At 43.1% G+C, this 16,841-nt stretch overlaps 1 protein-coding gene across 1 annotated transcript in view; it reads left to right on the top strand.

Moving 5' to 3' along the window:
* The window catches only part of KL (klotho), a 47,428-nt gene extending 37,238 nt beyond the window's left edge, over positions 1–10,190 (top strand). Inside the window, exons 4-5 of the mRNA XM_417105.8 lie at positions 2,425–3,541; positions 7,008–10,190. Of these exons, the coding sequence (XP_417105.3) occupies positions 2,425–3,541; positions 7,008–7,345 (1,455 nt within the window). The 3' untranslated portion in view covers positions 7,346–10,190. The remainder of the gene's footprint in view (positions 1–2,424; positions 3,542–7,007) is intronic.
* The last annotated feature ends 6,651 nt before the right edge of the window (positions 10,191–16,841 follow it).

Here is a 16,841-nt window from a genome sequence, read left to right as displayed (position 1 = left end):
TGGTTTAGAAAATTTCCTGAAAACTCCCAGTGCTTAAAATGGTGTGTTTCTACGTCTCATGTGTATACATTTTGGCACCTTTGTTAGAGGACTTATGTGTAAAAAAAAAAAAAAAAAAGTAAATTATTTGGATTTGGATAAAATTTCTGTATTCCTGCCTTGCCCTTTAGTATAGAACCGTGTCTGACTGAAGCTTCAGTGCCCCTGGATAACACACAGACTGAGTAAGGATCCAGTTCATAGCTCTCAATGTTTGAATTTCTGCTAAATCTGATATTTCAAGAGAACCTTTCAAATGTTAAGACTTCATAATGTGTAAAAACTGTAGCTTAGTTACAGTCTCTAACTGTTTGGCTCTGTAATTTGCAGATGCTGCTTTGGCTTACAGGGCTCCTCCCACCACAGTGAGGATGTACAGTTAAATTCAGCTCTGAGACTGGATCCAAGAGCAGAATTTTTAATTTAGATTTTTCCACCAAGACAGAATATTTCTTCAGGCTAGAGTATAGGGGGCTTGTTTGTTTTTCCTTACTCCAAAACTAAGATCAAACTTTGTTCTCTTGAAAAATATGACACCCTCCTTATCTGATGCATTGATTTCCAAGAAAATTCAGCAGTCATTATCCTCGCAGCTCGTAGATAGATTAGGGACTGGAAATGAAATTGCTGCCTTTGGGATCGATAACTGCTGTAAAGTTACGGAGTCAGTCAGCCTAAGACAGGTAAAAATCCCCCCTATCCCCTAAACCTTCAAAGCTGAATATTTTCATTTCAAAATGCTGTCCAAACAGTTTGTGCTGTAAGGCTTAGGTAGCGTGATTTGTAGATGCATCACAGTGGAAAAACTCTTTTGACAGCATTCCCAGAGTATTAGTGGAAATGCATGCTTTAGTAATCTACAAGGGACAATTCTCCAGAAAAGCAATTTCCCGCAGACACGCTGTTTTTTATTACTTTCTTCTATAAGCACTGCACTGACCTCTCCGGAGAAAATAGCAGCTGATTTTCAGCAGCTCTTTATACGGTCTGCAAAGCCTCAGCTATGAGTTGAACACTGGTTGTAGGCTGACACCTGCTTTTCAAACAGAGGGCAGGACAAGGAAATCTTAACTCAGGGGAGCCTTGCGCCAGAAGGAGAGAGAGAGGGACAAATAAACAGGTATATAGGAACAGCACCTTTAAGTATGGATCTTTTTTATGATAGATTATAAAAGAGGATTTTACTTTGTGCACTATTTTATGTAATTCATTTTTCCATTTTCTAGTCCTTATTATGTTTGTGATACTCACTTAAATGTGAAATTATAATTGTGTGGGACTTGGAGGAGCTCATGTCTTATTGTCTGTTGCATGTCATAACAGGCACATCTGACATCTGAAGCCCTAAGACTTACAGGAAAGCTGCTTATTGTGGGGTGATATATAGTGGATAGTGATAGGACAAGGGGGAATGGTTTCAAACTGAGACAGGGGAGGTTTAGGTTAGATATTAGGAGGAAGTTTTCCACCCAGAGGGTGGTGACGCACTGGAACAGGTTGCCCAAGGAGGTTGTGGATGCCCCATCCCTGGAGGCATTCAAGGCCAGGCTGGATGTGGCTCTGGACAGCCTGGTCTGCTGGTTGGCGACCCTACACATAGCAGGGGGGTTGAAACTCGATGATCATTGTGGTCCTTTTCAACCCAGGCCATTCTATGATTCTATGATTGTATGATTCTATGATACTCAGATGTCTGAAAAAGAATCCATCAGAAATCGACATCTTGCTGAAATAACTTGGAATTGAGTTCCGTATAATTAAATTAAAAAGGACTTCTTTAGCAAGACAGAAAAAATCTGCTTGTCAACTGAATTTGTGCTAAAAATCAAGTGTGGAGCTTTACGCATCTTGCATCATAGTCATGAAAAAAAAAGGACACAAATGATGTTGCATTCATTATTCCTTCTACTGTGTTCAAGGAGTGGTCTTGAAAGAGAAGCCAGTGGGTAATTTACAACAGCCAGAACCTTTGGTGTAGCTTAATCCTGAAAGAAAAACATATTTAAAAGACCTGTAGTCTTTGCTGCAAATCTGCTTCTCTGGAGATCTGCTGCTGTTTTATGCTTTAGCCTCGAGCATTCCCTCATTTCTGTGAGTAGTGCAGCAATCTAGAGATCGTATAAGCACAGTAACTATTAGCATAAGCTTGTATGGCAAATAGGATGAAAAAGATATGTAGATTTGGTACTGTTCCGACATCACATGTTAGCAGAGGATTAATTCTTTCATATGAGCCAGGGATGTTAATGTATCAGAGATCTAAGAAGTGCTAAATGTACTGTTTGTCTTGCAAAATTCTGTCAGTGAGTTGTGCCTGATGGTAATGATGTTCCCACATACCTAGAGCAAGCACCTTGAATCGGCTGTGTTTCTGATTCTACCTAGGTAGACACAACTCCTGCCCAGTTTCTTGACCCTAATGTTTATGTGTGGGATGTTCACCAGACGAAGAAATTAATTAAAGTGGATGGAGTTTTCACCTCCCAACGCAAGCATCACTGTGTTGACTTCGCTGCCATCAGACTCCAGATCTCTCTTCTGCAAGAAATGCATGTCACGCACTTCCATTTTTCACTGAAGTGGTCTTCAGTCCTTCCTTTAGGCAATCTTTCTCTAATCAACCACACACTTGTACATTATTATCAGTGTTTTGCTAGTGAACTTCTCAGGGTTAATATAACTCCTGTTGTTGCTTTATGGCAACCTATGGCTGAGAATCAAGAGCTTCCAACTTCTCTTGCCAAATTTGGGGCTTGGGAAAACTCAGAAACCGTTCAGGCTTTTGTTGAGTATGCAAAATTCTGCTTTGCAAGTCTTGGGGACCATGTAAAATTTTGGATCACGATGAATGAACCCTCTGTGAAAAACTTGACGTACACTGCAGGACACAATCTGTTGAGAGCCCATGCGAAAGCATGGCATCTTTATGACAAAGAATTCAGAAGATCTCAGAAGGGTAAAATATCTATAGCTCTGCAAGCTGATTGGGTAGAACCAGCTTGTCCCTTTTCCAGGAACGACCAAGAAGTTGCTGACAGAATTTTAGAGTTTGACATTGGCTGGCTTGCAGAGCCCATCTTTGGCAGTGGTGACTACCCACACATGATGAGGGCATGGCTTCACCAGAGAAACAGCGTTGACCTGTATAATTTCCACTTGCCTTCTTTCTCAGAAGACGAAAAGAAATTAATCCAGGGCTCATTTGATTTCTTTGCTTTAAGTCACTACACGACTATCCTCGTGGGCTGGGAGAAAGAAGATGCACTGAAATATGATCACTATCTTGAAGTTCAGATGATCAGCGACATCACATGGCTGCACTCCCCCAGCAGAGCTGCAGTAGTGCCCTGGGGACTGCGCAAAGTGCTCAGATGGGTTAAATCAAAGTATGGCGATGTCCCGGTTTATGTTATGGCTAATGGAATTGATGATGACCAGAATATGGTGCACGATAAGCTCAGAGTATATTACATACAGAATTACATCAATGAAGCTTTAAAAGGTAAGGAATCATGGGTAGTTTATATGTCATAAATACCACTTCCAGTGTGTATACTTTGTGAAAGAGGATGTTTTAATTTAAAAAAATATATAAAAAATGAAGCTTTGCTTAGAATACGCCATAAATTATTACAGCTTAGTTTTTCCTCTTATTTACAACCGATTGGTGTTACTAAGCATAAGGATGACTGGCCATGCCTGTATTCTGCATAACCCTGCAGAAGAACTTTTTGGTGGGTACAAGAGCTTTAACTAAATGTTATGTGAGTAGCTCCATGTCTATGTAGTCCTAGTTTCTTCCTGTTGCAATTCAACCCTTCTGTTTCTTTGTTGCTTCTCTCTCCATTGGTGTGCTTCAGAGCTGGATGTGAGTTCTGTTTCTCAGCTGTCTCTGTATCTAATCCAGCAGTTATCTTGGCTCTTCATAATATTTCAGCTCTCTACCTCATATGCTGCTTCCTGGACTGTTTCCTGCTATTCAGAACTCAAGCCAGTTGTTCTCTCTGTCTCAGAGATTCATAAATTATAAGGCAAAATGGATGCATTTTGAGTCATCCTGTCACACAATGAAGATATTTTTTAGAAAAACTCAAGACCTGGACGAGCTCATTTTTAATGGAGAATTTCCTACACTTCAATATAAGCTGTTTCAGTATCAAGTTACCCACCATTTTCAAACATATAACTATTAAAAAAAATTTATTTCTAGTGTTAATTTGTCTTCAGCTTTCAGCAATTTTGTAATGCATTTCCATGTATTGGCTGTCACAAGCAGAAAATAAGCCTGATCAAGCTGTAGGTGTCCCTGTTCATTGCAGGGAGTTGGACTAGATGACCTTTAAAGGTCCCTTCCAACTCAAACGATTCTATGGTTCTATAAGCCACCTCTCATTTAACTCTTTGACAAATACTTCTAACAAAGCTCTTTGTGTCCCTTAGATAAAACATGATTTAGAATCTTTCAATTATTAAACTTTTTCCTGTTTGCCAGCATTCTTCTTGAGATGTGTAAATTCCAGGTCTGGACACACTGTTCCTACTGTAGCCACACCTGTAGATGAACTGTGTATAATGTTACCGTTTACAATTTTACTCCTCTTTGTAAGTCTCAGCAGCCAATTAGCCCTTTTGGCAGCGTGTTGGTCACATGCAGTCTGTTGCTATCTGCTGTTATCTACTCATTATAGGTACCCTCCTCGGGATGGAACTGTTTGTACTGAAGTGTGGTCTACCTCTATGCCATCCTTGTATTTATTCATGTTCAAGTACCTCTAACCTACCTGTGGAAAACTTGCTACACTAGCTATGTCCCTAACGTTTGTGTTCTTTGCAAACTTTGTGAGAAACAGTTTTATTTCAGGCCACTGAAAGATGATTAAATATCTTAGTTGTAAAAGCTATTTTTTTCATGACCACCTACTGGGACATGTACCTACTGGGACAATTAACTCTCTGCAATTACATTTCTAGACTTACCTGCTCTTTTTGAGTCCAGCTGAAATCTGTTTATTATGGGCCCACCTTGACCTCATAACATTTTATTTTCTCGATCCAAATGCCATATAATATCAAGTCAGTTGCCTTATGAAGTTGTAAGTATATCGCATCAAACATTACTTGTATTGATCTACCGATCTCATAAAAATGATGTCAAGTTAAGAATGTCAAATTAGTTTGACAAGATTCATTTTTCATAGAGCTAACCTGATTGGCATTAATCATATATATCTCCTGTAATTCTTATTTATCAAGCCTTATATAATCTATCCCATTATTTTAGTAGGTAGTGAAGGATGGCTGGCAGTTCCATCATCCAGTCCACTGCATTAAGTGTCGGCTTTAATTTCCTTGTCTGTAATTTCCACCTCCTTTAGGAATTAGTCAACATTCATACTAAGTGCCCAAGAGTTCCTCTGGCAACATTTTGAAGTACTGGGTGCATGTTTTCTGCGTCTGTAGTTAAAAACACACCTTAGAGGTATTTGGGCTTGTGGTTTCAATCTGTTTGGTTTGTTTGCTTTGTCTCCTTCCTAATATTTTAGGCTGTACCAGTTCTTGGGATGTCTCTAAGTGTGTGAATATGGGCTTTTCTCTCAGTTCCCATTAGTCTGCACATAATCCCATTGTTCACAGAATTTTGTCATTCATACTGCATCACTCAATTACTGCCCACCTCTTCTAAACAGCCTGGAAATAGCTACTGTATTTTCCCACCAATAATATAATCCTTGTGTGCAAGCCATATTTTCCAGGCTTTTTGCCTTCTTTGTCATGGGTGAACATATCTCTGCTAACCAGTCTTAGTACTTACCCAGAGCTCTGTCTTCCAAAGAGCTGTTTCACCCTCTGTATGTTCCCCCACAGTGTTACTGTGCTTTTGTCCATCTTCTCCTTACACACGTAACAAGCTCTTAACCTTGTTCCCCTGACTGACTCAGGTTTCTCCAGGACTTACATTTTTTTTCTGCCAGATGTTCTGCACTGACTGAAACGAAAAACCTTTTGTCCTTACCTCGGGGTCACGCTGCAGTTGGTACATGTGTGGTCTCACCCTGAGTTTCCTGTTCTGCCTTCTTCCAGCTGGTCTCTGGGGCTGCATGTGGCAGCACTGTCACATTGCTCTCCTGCATGATTCCAGAGGAGCCAATAGGTTTATGCAGATTAACACTTCCAGGGTACAATACAGAGCCATTTGGGCTGAGGCTGCATTTTTTCATGGAGTGTTTATGTTCATCTTTGCCAACTGAAAATAAAGAACAGCAATAACCATTTATGTGACAGCATTAAATCCACATGCAATTTTACAAATGCAAACTAATTATTCCACATAGCACCTCTGTTGAAGGGTAGGTAAATATCTCATTTTGCATGTGAGAAGTAGGTTAAAAGTGCTTAGTGTCTTGCATGTGGCTGCAGAGAGAGAACTACTTGTGGAGAAGCTGTAGATGCCCCATCCATGAAGGTGTTCAAGGCCAGGCTTGATGGGGGCCTGGGCAGCATTGGTGTGCCTTTCCCTGATGTCACCATCCCTTTGGTAGTGAGAAGGGCAGCCTGGTATCCTCCTTCCTTGGCCTTATCCTCTGGAACCAGGGGAACAGGCTGCAGAAGTCCTAGTGCAGGGACACGAAAACCTGCTTTCTTGCTTTCTTTTATGCAAAAAAGAAGACCCATCTTTTCACAGTAGGCTTCAGGCTGATCATTAAACAGAGTCCTGTGCTCACAGCTGTGTTTACCAAGTGTAAGAAAATAATTTACAGAATACTCAGAGATCACATTGTCTGGCAATGGCTGAGAAACATTTTTTTATGACAAATACTGCATGGATATATGTGCACCTTACCTTATTTGTAGGAAGAGAGGGGGCAGATCTGGGTTTCACAGCCTGCTGATCCTGCTCTATGTACTGGTATATGATAATGCTCTTGAATGCCAAAGTGACATTTTTTCTTTTTTTTTTTTTTTTCCAGCTTATGCCTTGGATAATGTTAATCTCCAAGGATATTTTGTCTATTCTTTTAATGACAAGACTGCTCCTAAATATGGCCTGTACAGTTATGCTGCAAATCAATATGAACCAAAGCCTTCTATGAAGCACTACAGAGAAATAATTGACAACAATGGTTTTCCTGGTCCCGACACTGCTGAGGTGCTGTGCCCGGAGGAGGCTGCTATGTGTCCTGAATGCCACTTTTTCCGAACCAGAAAATCATTATTCGCCTTCATCTCTTTCATATTTGTTGCTTTTATTGTTACTATATTCTGTATTATGTACTACTCCAAAAGAGCAGAAAGACGGTATAAATAGAGCTGCCCCTGCATCCATCACCCACGGCTCTTCTTCTTGCATCCCCTTGGGAGATCTGAAATGGGAGTGCACAGTGTGGTGGTCATTTCAGCACCAGTAAGGTGTGCACACTGCCTGGTGCTGCAGGACACTGACAACGAGCAATGATTGCTAGTGTATGGCCTCCAGAAACCACCCTCTGTGGTTTAATACATATGGTTTGGGACCAGTCTTTAATTCCTGTGGTTGGAGCTATCTCACAACCTTCCCTGGGACCTTTGGCTGAGCGGATGCTTTCCCCTCTGTGGTTTTCCCTTACTGAGTTTGATAAGCGTGTTTTGAGCACACTGAGTGGTGGAAGAGCCTGAATGCCAAAATTATCCAAGAAAAGATGATTTATACTTCCAAAGTAGGCTCTAATGCTGATGTTAGGTGATCAGAGCCAACACCTCCCTGGAGCAGGGCATGTGGGTGAGCAGCGACAGAGGAGAACTGCACAAACAGCAACTCTGGTTGCTGGGCTTCATGTTCGCCACAGACTTACTGCTGCTGTGCTTCTGAGCTCAAGTCAGCACTGATGGCTGCACAGGACTTGAGGATCTGTTAGGGAAATCTTCTTTCAAGGATCTGTGGGAAAGGCATCAGGGAGTTGTCCTGGGATGGCAGGGATTGTGCAATCTGATGGGAAGAGTTGAGAAGAGTGAAAGGACCTTTCTCTGCACATAATTTGTGTTAAGCATGGAGAATTTAGATCCCAACCTTTTGCTGTAATAATCCAGCACTTTATTGCTGCTTTTGCCAGAGTCTGAGATCTTGGAGCTGCTGCTTCTGAAATGAGGCGTCCATTTTCCATGAGGCTCTTCTGGTTCTGTGGGACGCTTTCTTTTGAGCAATGGGATCTGGCCCTGACAGCATCTCCTTCCCAAAGTATAACTGGGCTGAACTTAGCAAAATATTAGCAGCATCATTTATTAGTAGAAATAGAGATGGAAGAAAACTCAGTGTTATTTTGCTTGCTTTGTGAATTACTGCGTTAGGAGCGTCCGTGGTAGAAAGCGGTGTGGCCATTTTTCTCCACTTCTAACTCTGGGCCTGCACAGCCTTCAGCTGTAATTGTGTTTTTATTGCTATGTGAATAATGTCAGTCACTGGAAAGAATATTTTAAAGGAAATGTGCTCTGTGTTAATTAAGAATTATTTATCTGCTAAGCTGATTATGCTCTATTAAATGTGATGTTTATCTCCTCGACGGCTAACAGATGACTAAATGACCTCCTTTGGTTCCTTTCAATCCGAATATTTTATGAATCTGTGATTCTGTGCTGTAAATTAAAACTTATGTATGAAATACTATTTTCATTTGTAACTGAAAACTATTTGTTTTTCCTAAGTAATCTGCAGAAATAGAAAAGAGTATTTTATCACCATGATTAATATATTTGCCCTTCAGTTCCGGTCTTAAAGTGGTCTCTCTCTGCACTAATCAAAATTTTGATATCAAGGTGATAATATATTTGATATTAAGGTGAAAAATTCCAAGTAAGTCAAGAACTATTAAAAATGTACATAAAATTTATTTATCGCATGATAGCACTTGCTGAAGAAGAGCAAAATTTAAGCTGCTGTATTTATGTGTTGCTGCCTGGTGCAGCGAGGATTACAAAGAAATGGCTCACCCTAAATGTATCAAATGCAAAATGGCTTTCTCTGTGTTATGGCAATGAATCACACAGCAAATGCATTTACTCCACTGTGTCAGATACCTCCTCAACCCATAACAAAAAGCGACTTTTATTTAAAATGTAGCCAGGTCACATGTGACTTCCACACTGTGTTTGTGTACGTGTGTTTTAATGATTTTGTTGTCGGTGAAATAAAATGAAACCGGGCCTGATCTTTTTGGTCAGCTGAGCTTCCATGTCCTCCCTGGGCTGCAGAGGTTCAGCAGACCTGTGAAGGCATACCCAGAACAATGTGGAGCTGGTGGGCACTGAGTGCCTGGACTGTGCTGGCACTGCACTGACAGCTTTCCATCCTGCCCGTTGTGTTGTGCTAATGGACAGGCCGGTCACTGTGTGAGTAGTGAAGCCAGCAGTCCTAGCAATGAGACACTGCAGGCTGGGTGATATGTAACCACCGACAGGCAGATGGCACCAGCTGGATAGTTAATTTGTAGGTAAAGTGGGATTTGCTACTGCAAAGCGATGTGATCACATCCTGTAATGGTGCCATGTCCCGTAGAAATAACACAGCCTTTGCTGCTTTGCCCTTCAGGAGAGGGTTTAGATGTCACTGCTAAGCGGGCCCTGGGGATTGCTGAAGCTCTGACCTTGGCAGCCTGCCTGCGGAATGGGTATGGCACATGGCTCTGAGCACCCTGACAGAGCTGTAGGTATCCCTGTTCATTGCAGGGGAGTTGGACCAGGTGACCTTTAAGGCTCCCTTCCAACTCAAATGATTCTATGACTTTCAGTTATCAGGGGCCAGTGCATGTTTCTTGTCAGTTTTCTTAGAAATCCTAACAGCAGAAAAGCCCTGGAGGCAAGGATCAGGCCCTGTCCAAGGAAGTAGAGCGGCAGTGTGCTCATGCAGATAGCTCCAGCCAGCACCTCCTCTGATCCAGCTGCGGCCATGGGATTTTCTGGACTGAAATGTTGTTGCTCAGTGCTCCAAATTAAACATGTTGTAAAATAATATATATACACTTTTATTCAAAATACTTTTGTGACTTGAGTGCAATGCTTCTGTTTTCTTTCTCAAGACTGTGCAGTGTGAGTGCCAGAGGGATCTTAACTAATTGCAAGAATTAATTTTATATTGTTTTTATAACAATCTTTGAAATGAAATAAAGATACTGTGGATAACAGATGGCAATCTGCTCTTAATTTTTAATCTGTCCAGTTTTCCAGTCTGCAGTCTGAAGTGCAGAGTTCCTTTGGAGGGGCTCTATTGGTAACTCCACAAGCAGTTTGCGCTGCTGTTTGTTTTTGCTGTGCTGCATAAATAGCCCTGACTTTTGAGGGAGAATGCTGGGGCCTGCATCTAAGCAGAGGCTTTTCCAGCAGAGCTCTGACTGGGGCATAAGGAGGGTTTGGGGCTTTGGGTTCATTTTATTATTATTATTATTATTATTACTACTACTAATAATAATATAAAACCTGTGGAAGTAACCGTGCTAGTAGAAGTTAGACTCAATGATCCTCATGGGTCCCTTACAACTCAGGATATTCTATGATTCTATAATCCTATGGAAAGTTTGAGGTTGGATGTTAGGAAAAATTTCTTTTCTAAAAGAGTAGTCAGGTGCTGGAATGGGCTGCCCAGGGAGGTGGTGGAGTCACCAACCCTGGAGGTGTTCAAGAAACATTTAGATGTTGATTTTGTGGGGAAATATTGGTGGTAGGTGGATGGTTGAACTGGATGATCTTGGAGGTCTTTTCCAACCTTGGTGATTCTATGATTCTAAGTTGTTTGTTGTGATAGCTTATCCCCTAGTAACACTGCTGTAAACTTTACAGCTCTTGTGTTTGAGCAGAGCTGCTCTTAGCCTTGAAGGAATTTGTCAGCAGAGCTGTGGCACAAAGCAGGCAGCTTCTGGGACTTGCACCATACAGCCTCAGCAAAGCACATGCTGCAGTGAAAGGCAATGGGAACAGAAAGGAAAAAATCTAATGAATGGGATAGCAGCCTTGCAAGAGAGAAAATGTTTAAAGAAACACATTGCTTTTCTAACTATGTTTTATCGATTTACTTCTGAGTCATTTAGAGATTCATTCTGTTTGCAAAAGCCTCACAGGAAAAAACTTCCATCCTTCCTAAGGGTAAAAAAAATAGCCATTTCTAGGTGCTTTAGCTTCAGCTGAAAAAGACCAGTCTTGTTCCTTCCTTCCTCATGGAGAGCTGCAAAGCAGAGGTGAGGAAAGGAAAGGAGAAAGTTTGTTCCCAATCCAATGCGTTGCTCTCAGATTGCTGAAACGCCCTTTGCCAACAACTACAAGGCTGAGGGTGGTGCTGGCTGGCTCAACCCACTCTTTATAGAATCTGAAAAAAGAGAGAATAATAAGGTGACAGAATGGCAGAGTCTGGTGTATCAGAGGCTTTTGTTCTGTACTGTGAGTTGAGCAAAACCACCACTTTGTCCAACAGTTCTAAGAAAACCAAATTCATTAAGAAACCAGAAAGTTGCAATACCAGGAGCCTGCAGCCAAGATGCTTGTGGGCGCTGACATTTTGCTGGCTAGTACATCGTGGTGCTGTGTGTGTTTGAGCAGGCATGGCAAAAGGACCAGCGGAGCAGAGAGAAGCCAGAGAAAATATTAACAAAGCAGGGCAGAAAAGTCAAAGGCACAAGAAGAGGTGTGAATTGCTTGCCCTGATTGCTAGAGATTGTCTGTAGAGCCTTGAGTGTCACAGGGGAGGTACTTAACTCTGGGGCTGAGCACCTCCAGTGCCCACATCACGTGTGGTGTTAGCTTAACAGGGTCTGAGCAAAGAGCTGGCTGTGCTTTGGTTCTTCTGCTTTACAGGCCCTGCACTGAGCCTTGGGCAGGGCTGAACACCAGCAGGGCAGGCCCTACAGTGGGCCTTGGCTGGGATGTACACCAGCAGTGCAGGCCCTACAGTGGGCCTTGGGTAGAGCTGAGTAAACTAAACACCTGTCTATGGAAATCTGCTCTTTACCTCCTGCTGAAGGGAACTGCAAATTGGCCAAGTAGTTAGTTCAAGAGGTGCAGCATTATAAACTGCCTGCACTGTAAAGTTTTATGAGGTAAGAAAGTTTTGTAGGCCAGCAGAAGCAATAGCACGTGCTGGAGATTGTCGCAGGGCCTGCCTACCTCTAAGTCCACCTCTAATTGAACTTTATGGATTTTATATACATTTGTAACTTGTTTATCAGCCACACTGCTGCAGGACGTGTGAGCTGATACTGCCTCTCCTTGTGTCTCAGACCTGGAGGCTGTGGGGCCCAGCACTGCACAGCATGTGCCTGCTGCTCACGTGTACATTGTTCCAGATGGTGACATGTTATTGTTGGGCAGGAAGGAAAAATAACATGACCAAGCTCTTTTTATTTTATTCTTTTGTCTTTGTGGTCGTATTAATTCAGAATAATCATTATATAAATGCACAGGAGATGCAGTGGAGGGCACATTCATTTTTAAAGTCTTCCACTTTACTCTTACACTTCAGTCATTCATCTTCTGTCTTTAATTACAGCAAATGATCTCAGAGGCACTTAAAAGATTAAATTACTCAATTATTCAAAAAATCCAAATGCAATAAATGTATCTCTTCTCTGATAAATACAAGTGATTGCTGAAAAAAAGTTGCCCAAGGCAAGAAACCTGGTAAGGCCAAGTAAGTCATAATGTAACATTTTGGCTTAGCCCAATGATACCCATTTAATTTTTCATTATTTTCAGCAATTATTTTTAGTTGTAGTGATAATAGCCACAGACTGTTCCATTGTTGTCCTGGGGATGTCAGTGGTGAGATATATCATAGAATCGTAGGACCATAGAATGATAGAATCATAGAATGGTATGGGTTGGAAGAGACTTAAGATCATCCAGTTCCAACCCCCCTGCTAAAGGCAGGGACACCTCCACCTAGACCAGGTTTCTCAAAGCCCCATCCAGCCTGGCCTTCAAAGCATCCAGAGAGGGGTCATCCACAGCCTCATTGGGCAACCTGTTCCAGTGTCTCACCATCCTCACAGTAAAGAATTTCTTCCTAATAGTCTAAATCTACCTTCTTCCAGTTTAAAGCCATTTTCCCATGTCCTGTTGCTGCATGCCCTTCCAAAAAGCCTGTCCCCAGCTTTCCTGTAGGCCACCTTCAGGTACTGGAAGGCCTCCTTTTCTCCAGGATGAACAGCACACTCTCTGAGTGTGCTCATACAGCCAATTCCTTATTCCAGCATGTGGTCCATCCATCAAATGCATTTTTTCTCCAATTTGGCAACCAGGATGTCATGAGAGAGTGTCAAATGGTTTGCACAAGTTTAGGTAGATGACATCAGTTGCTCTTCCTTTATCCACTGATGACGTAAATCCATCATAAAAGGCCACAAAAATTGTCACGCATGACTTGCTCGTGATGAAGCCACATCGTTTACCGCCAATCACTTCATCTTTATTTTCCATGTGTAGGAAATTATTTTCCATTAGTAGGACCTTCAGGAGGATCTGCTCCATTATTTTGCTAGGCACAGAGGTGAGGCTGACTGGTGTGTGGTTCCCTGGATCTTCTTCCTTTCCCTTCTTGAAAATGGGCATTATGTTTCCCCTTTTCCAGTCAGTAGGAACTGCACCAGACTACCATAATCTTTGAAATATGATGTATAGAGGCTTGGCAACTTCATCCACCAGTTCCCGTAGAACCTGTGGATGGATCTCATTGGGTTCCATGGACTTATCTGCCTCCAGGTTCTTTAGATGGTCACAAACCTGATCTTCACTTACAGCGGGCAGAACTTCCATCTCCCAGTACTTACCTTTGCTTTCTGCAACTTGGGCAGTGTGGCTAGAGCTCTTGCCAGTGAAGACTGAGGCAAAGAGCTCACTGAGAACATCATATTTCTCTGTATCTCTTATGACGAGGTCTCCAGTTTCCTTCTGGAGAGGACCCACATCTTCCCTAGCCTTCCCTTTATCACTGATATATGCGTAGAATTTTTTCTTACTCCCTTTATGTCCCTGGCTAGATATAATTCTGTCTGGATTTTAGCTCTCCTAACCTGATTCCTGGCTTGGACAACTTCTTTGTAGTTCTCCCAGGTAACCCATTTCTGCTTTCACTCCCTAGGGACTTCCTTTTTGCAGCAAACTATGTCCAGGAGCTCCTTGTTGATCCATGGAGGCCTCCTGGCATTCTTACCTGCTTTCCTCTTTCTCAGGATGCACTTCTTCTTTGCTTGGAAAAGATAGCCCTTGAATACTGACTCACTTTCTTGGACCCCTCTTCCCCCCAGGGCTTTATCCCATGTCACCCTGCCAGGCAATTCATTGAAGAGGTCGAAGTCTGTACTCCTGAAGTCCAGGACAGAGGCCACTGCTGTGTTCCACTGCCATTGTTCCTAGTGTTCCAGCAGCTCTCCAAGTACCTAGAGAGGTTGTGGATGCTCCCACCCTGGAGACATTCAAGGCCAGGATGGATGGGGCTTTGAGCAGTCTGGTCTAGAGGGAGGTGTTCCTGCTTATAGCAGGGGGGTTGGAACTAGATGATCTTAAAGGTCCCTTCCAACCCAAACCGTTCTATGATTCTATGATCATAAGTGTCAAGAGAACAGTGCAGCAAGAAACAATCCTTCAGGCTTGAGACCAGCAGCTCAACACGATGAAAAGCCACAGTTTGTGACACAGTGTGGCCAGGGAGTAAATCCCACTCATGGTGATGCTTGCAGATGGGGTTTGGTCTGGTGTTTGGGAAGAGTCTACAGATAACATGGATGTGGTGGCTGGCTCCTGATGGGGTGAGTTGATGGCTGATGGGACAGTGTCTAGCCTGGAGCTGGCTCAGCAGCCCTGGGAGAAGCAGAGATATTGAATGACCAAATACTGACTCTGAAATGGCTCTTTCTCCATCCCTTCACCCCCAAAGCGAGTTGATGGTGTGATTTATGCATGGGCGCTACCAACAATGCTGTGAGAATGTCATGAACACATCTCCTTGGAGGAAAGAATTGTAGAATCACCGAATCATCAAGGCTGGAAAAGACCAAGATAACGTCCAATTGTCCACCTATCACCAATATTACTCGCTAAACTGTGTCCCTCAGTGCCATGTCTACAAACTTCTTGAACACCTCCAGGGACAATGACTCTACCACTTCCCTGGGCAGCCTGTTCCAGTGCCTGACCACACTTTTGGAGGAGTTTTCCCTAATATCCAAGTCGAACTCCTGCTGGTGCAACTTAAAGCCATTTCCTCTTGACATGTCAGCAGGGAGGTGACTGGGGAAGCAGAACTAAAGAGCTAAAAGATGTGAATTTCTCTTTATGGGCCCATCTCTGTCTGACGCCTGGGAATCAGGTCAGCACTGGGCAGGACAGTGGGGCAGCCATGAAGCCAATAGGACCTGCATTCACAGGGTGGTGGGCTTCTCATTCACGTTGTTTGGTGACAATCAATATTGCTGGATGCAGAGGGGTGCTGGGTGTGGGTAAAGCAGCTCCCTCATGGCAGATCTCAAAACTGAAGGAGTGTGGGGAAAAAATAGTCAAGTCAGAGCACCTATGGAGCTCCTGGTCTGTGGACCTTCTACTGTTGTGAACACCAGGCCCAGTTGGAGCTGGTGGGGTATGGAGAAGCACTGGAGCTGGCTGGGCCTGGGCTGCTGCTTGGCTCAGGGTTGGGGTGTTTGGGGTCGGGCTGCCCGCAGGTACCCAGCTCATATCTGTCCCACACACATGGCACTGCCAACCAGCAGATGCTGCTGATAGAATTACTGCAGTCTGGTTGGGAGTCTGCAGTTCCCGCATTCATTTAATTAAATGAACAAACAAACAAACAAACAAAAAAAGAAACAAATAGTAACTCAATAGGTGGCCTCTCAAGGAGAAAGAGTTGTTCCAGTGAACCTGCAGAACGTGTCAGGCATAGTCTGGGGATGGACAGATGGCCATGAGGCTCATTTGCACCCATAAATTGCAAGCTGTTGCAAATCCTTGCTGTAGCAAGTATTGGCTCTGTATTTCAGCCATGTGTCTGTCTCTGAGCTGTTACAAGCTGGTGAGGAGGAAAGAGCAGAGTCTGCAGTTTTGGGCCGAGTTTCCCTAAATGCCCTTTTGCAGAATTATTTTGATTAAGAAATAAGCCGCAATCCTCTTGCTGGCATGTCAGCGAAGCTCCATGCAGCTGCTCTTTCCAAGCAGGGCTGTTTTCTGCTGGAGAAGAAGATACTGCCCCAGAATGACGCATTTTTTTTGGTAAAGTGCAGTCATGACCCGCATCCCATCCTGTCTCCTTGCAAATTAGTGCCAATGAACTGCATGCTGTGGCTCAAGTCTCTGCTCAAAGCTTTCTCATTTTATCTACTGTGCTGCACAGGCCCTTGCAGACACAAGCCCTGGCAGGATGGCAGTGCCCTCCCCAGTGTGGGGCTGTGGCCACTGACCACTTGGCCATGATTACTCAATGCTCTCTCTCTAGGTTATGTTTTATGCAAAAAGGTGCTAGTCTTCAACAGAGGCATAGCAACATTTCTGGTGTCTGGGTAGTTTTATCAATTAGGGAGGATATCAGGGAAGTGTGTGAGAGCTTCCCCAACATCAGCCTATTGGCATTTTCCCTGTCATTTATTTGTTGACTGACATTGCTCAGATCTACAGCCTACAGTCTACAGCTGCACCATGATATGTGTGGATCTTTTTGGCATCCATTACATCTTTGGGCAACCATGATGCTGAGGGCATAGGAACTAGCTGCCTTACAATTTAAACTTGTACATTTTAGTCCAAGCACGCACCCTGTTCTGAACCTGGGATTTGACACCCCGTACCTTGGTGCAGGCACA

This window comes from Gallus gallus, chromosome 1 (assembly GCF_016699485.2).
Source record: "Gallus gallus isolate bGalGal1 chromosome 1, bGalGal1.mat.broiler.GRCg7b, whole genome shotgun sequence".
In the NCBI taxonomy this organism is placed as follows: Eukaryota; Metazoa; Chordata; class Aves; order Galliformes; family Phasianidae; genus Gallus; species Gallus gallus.
The sequence above is the reverse complement of the archived record's forward strand: the minus strand, read 5'-3'. Positions and strand labels throughout refer to the sequence as shown.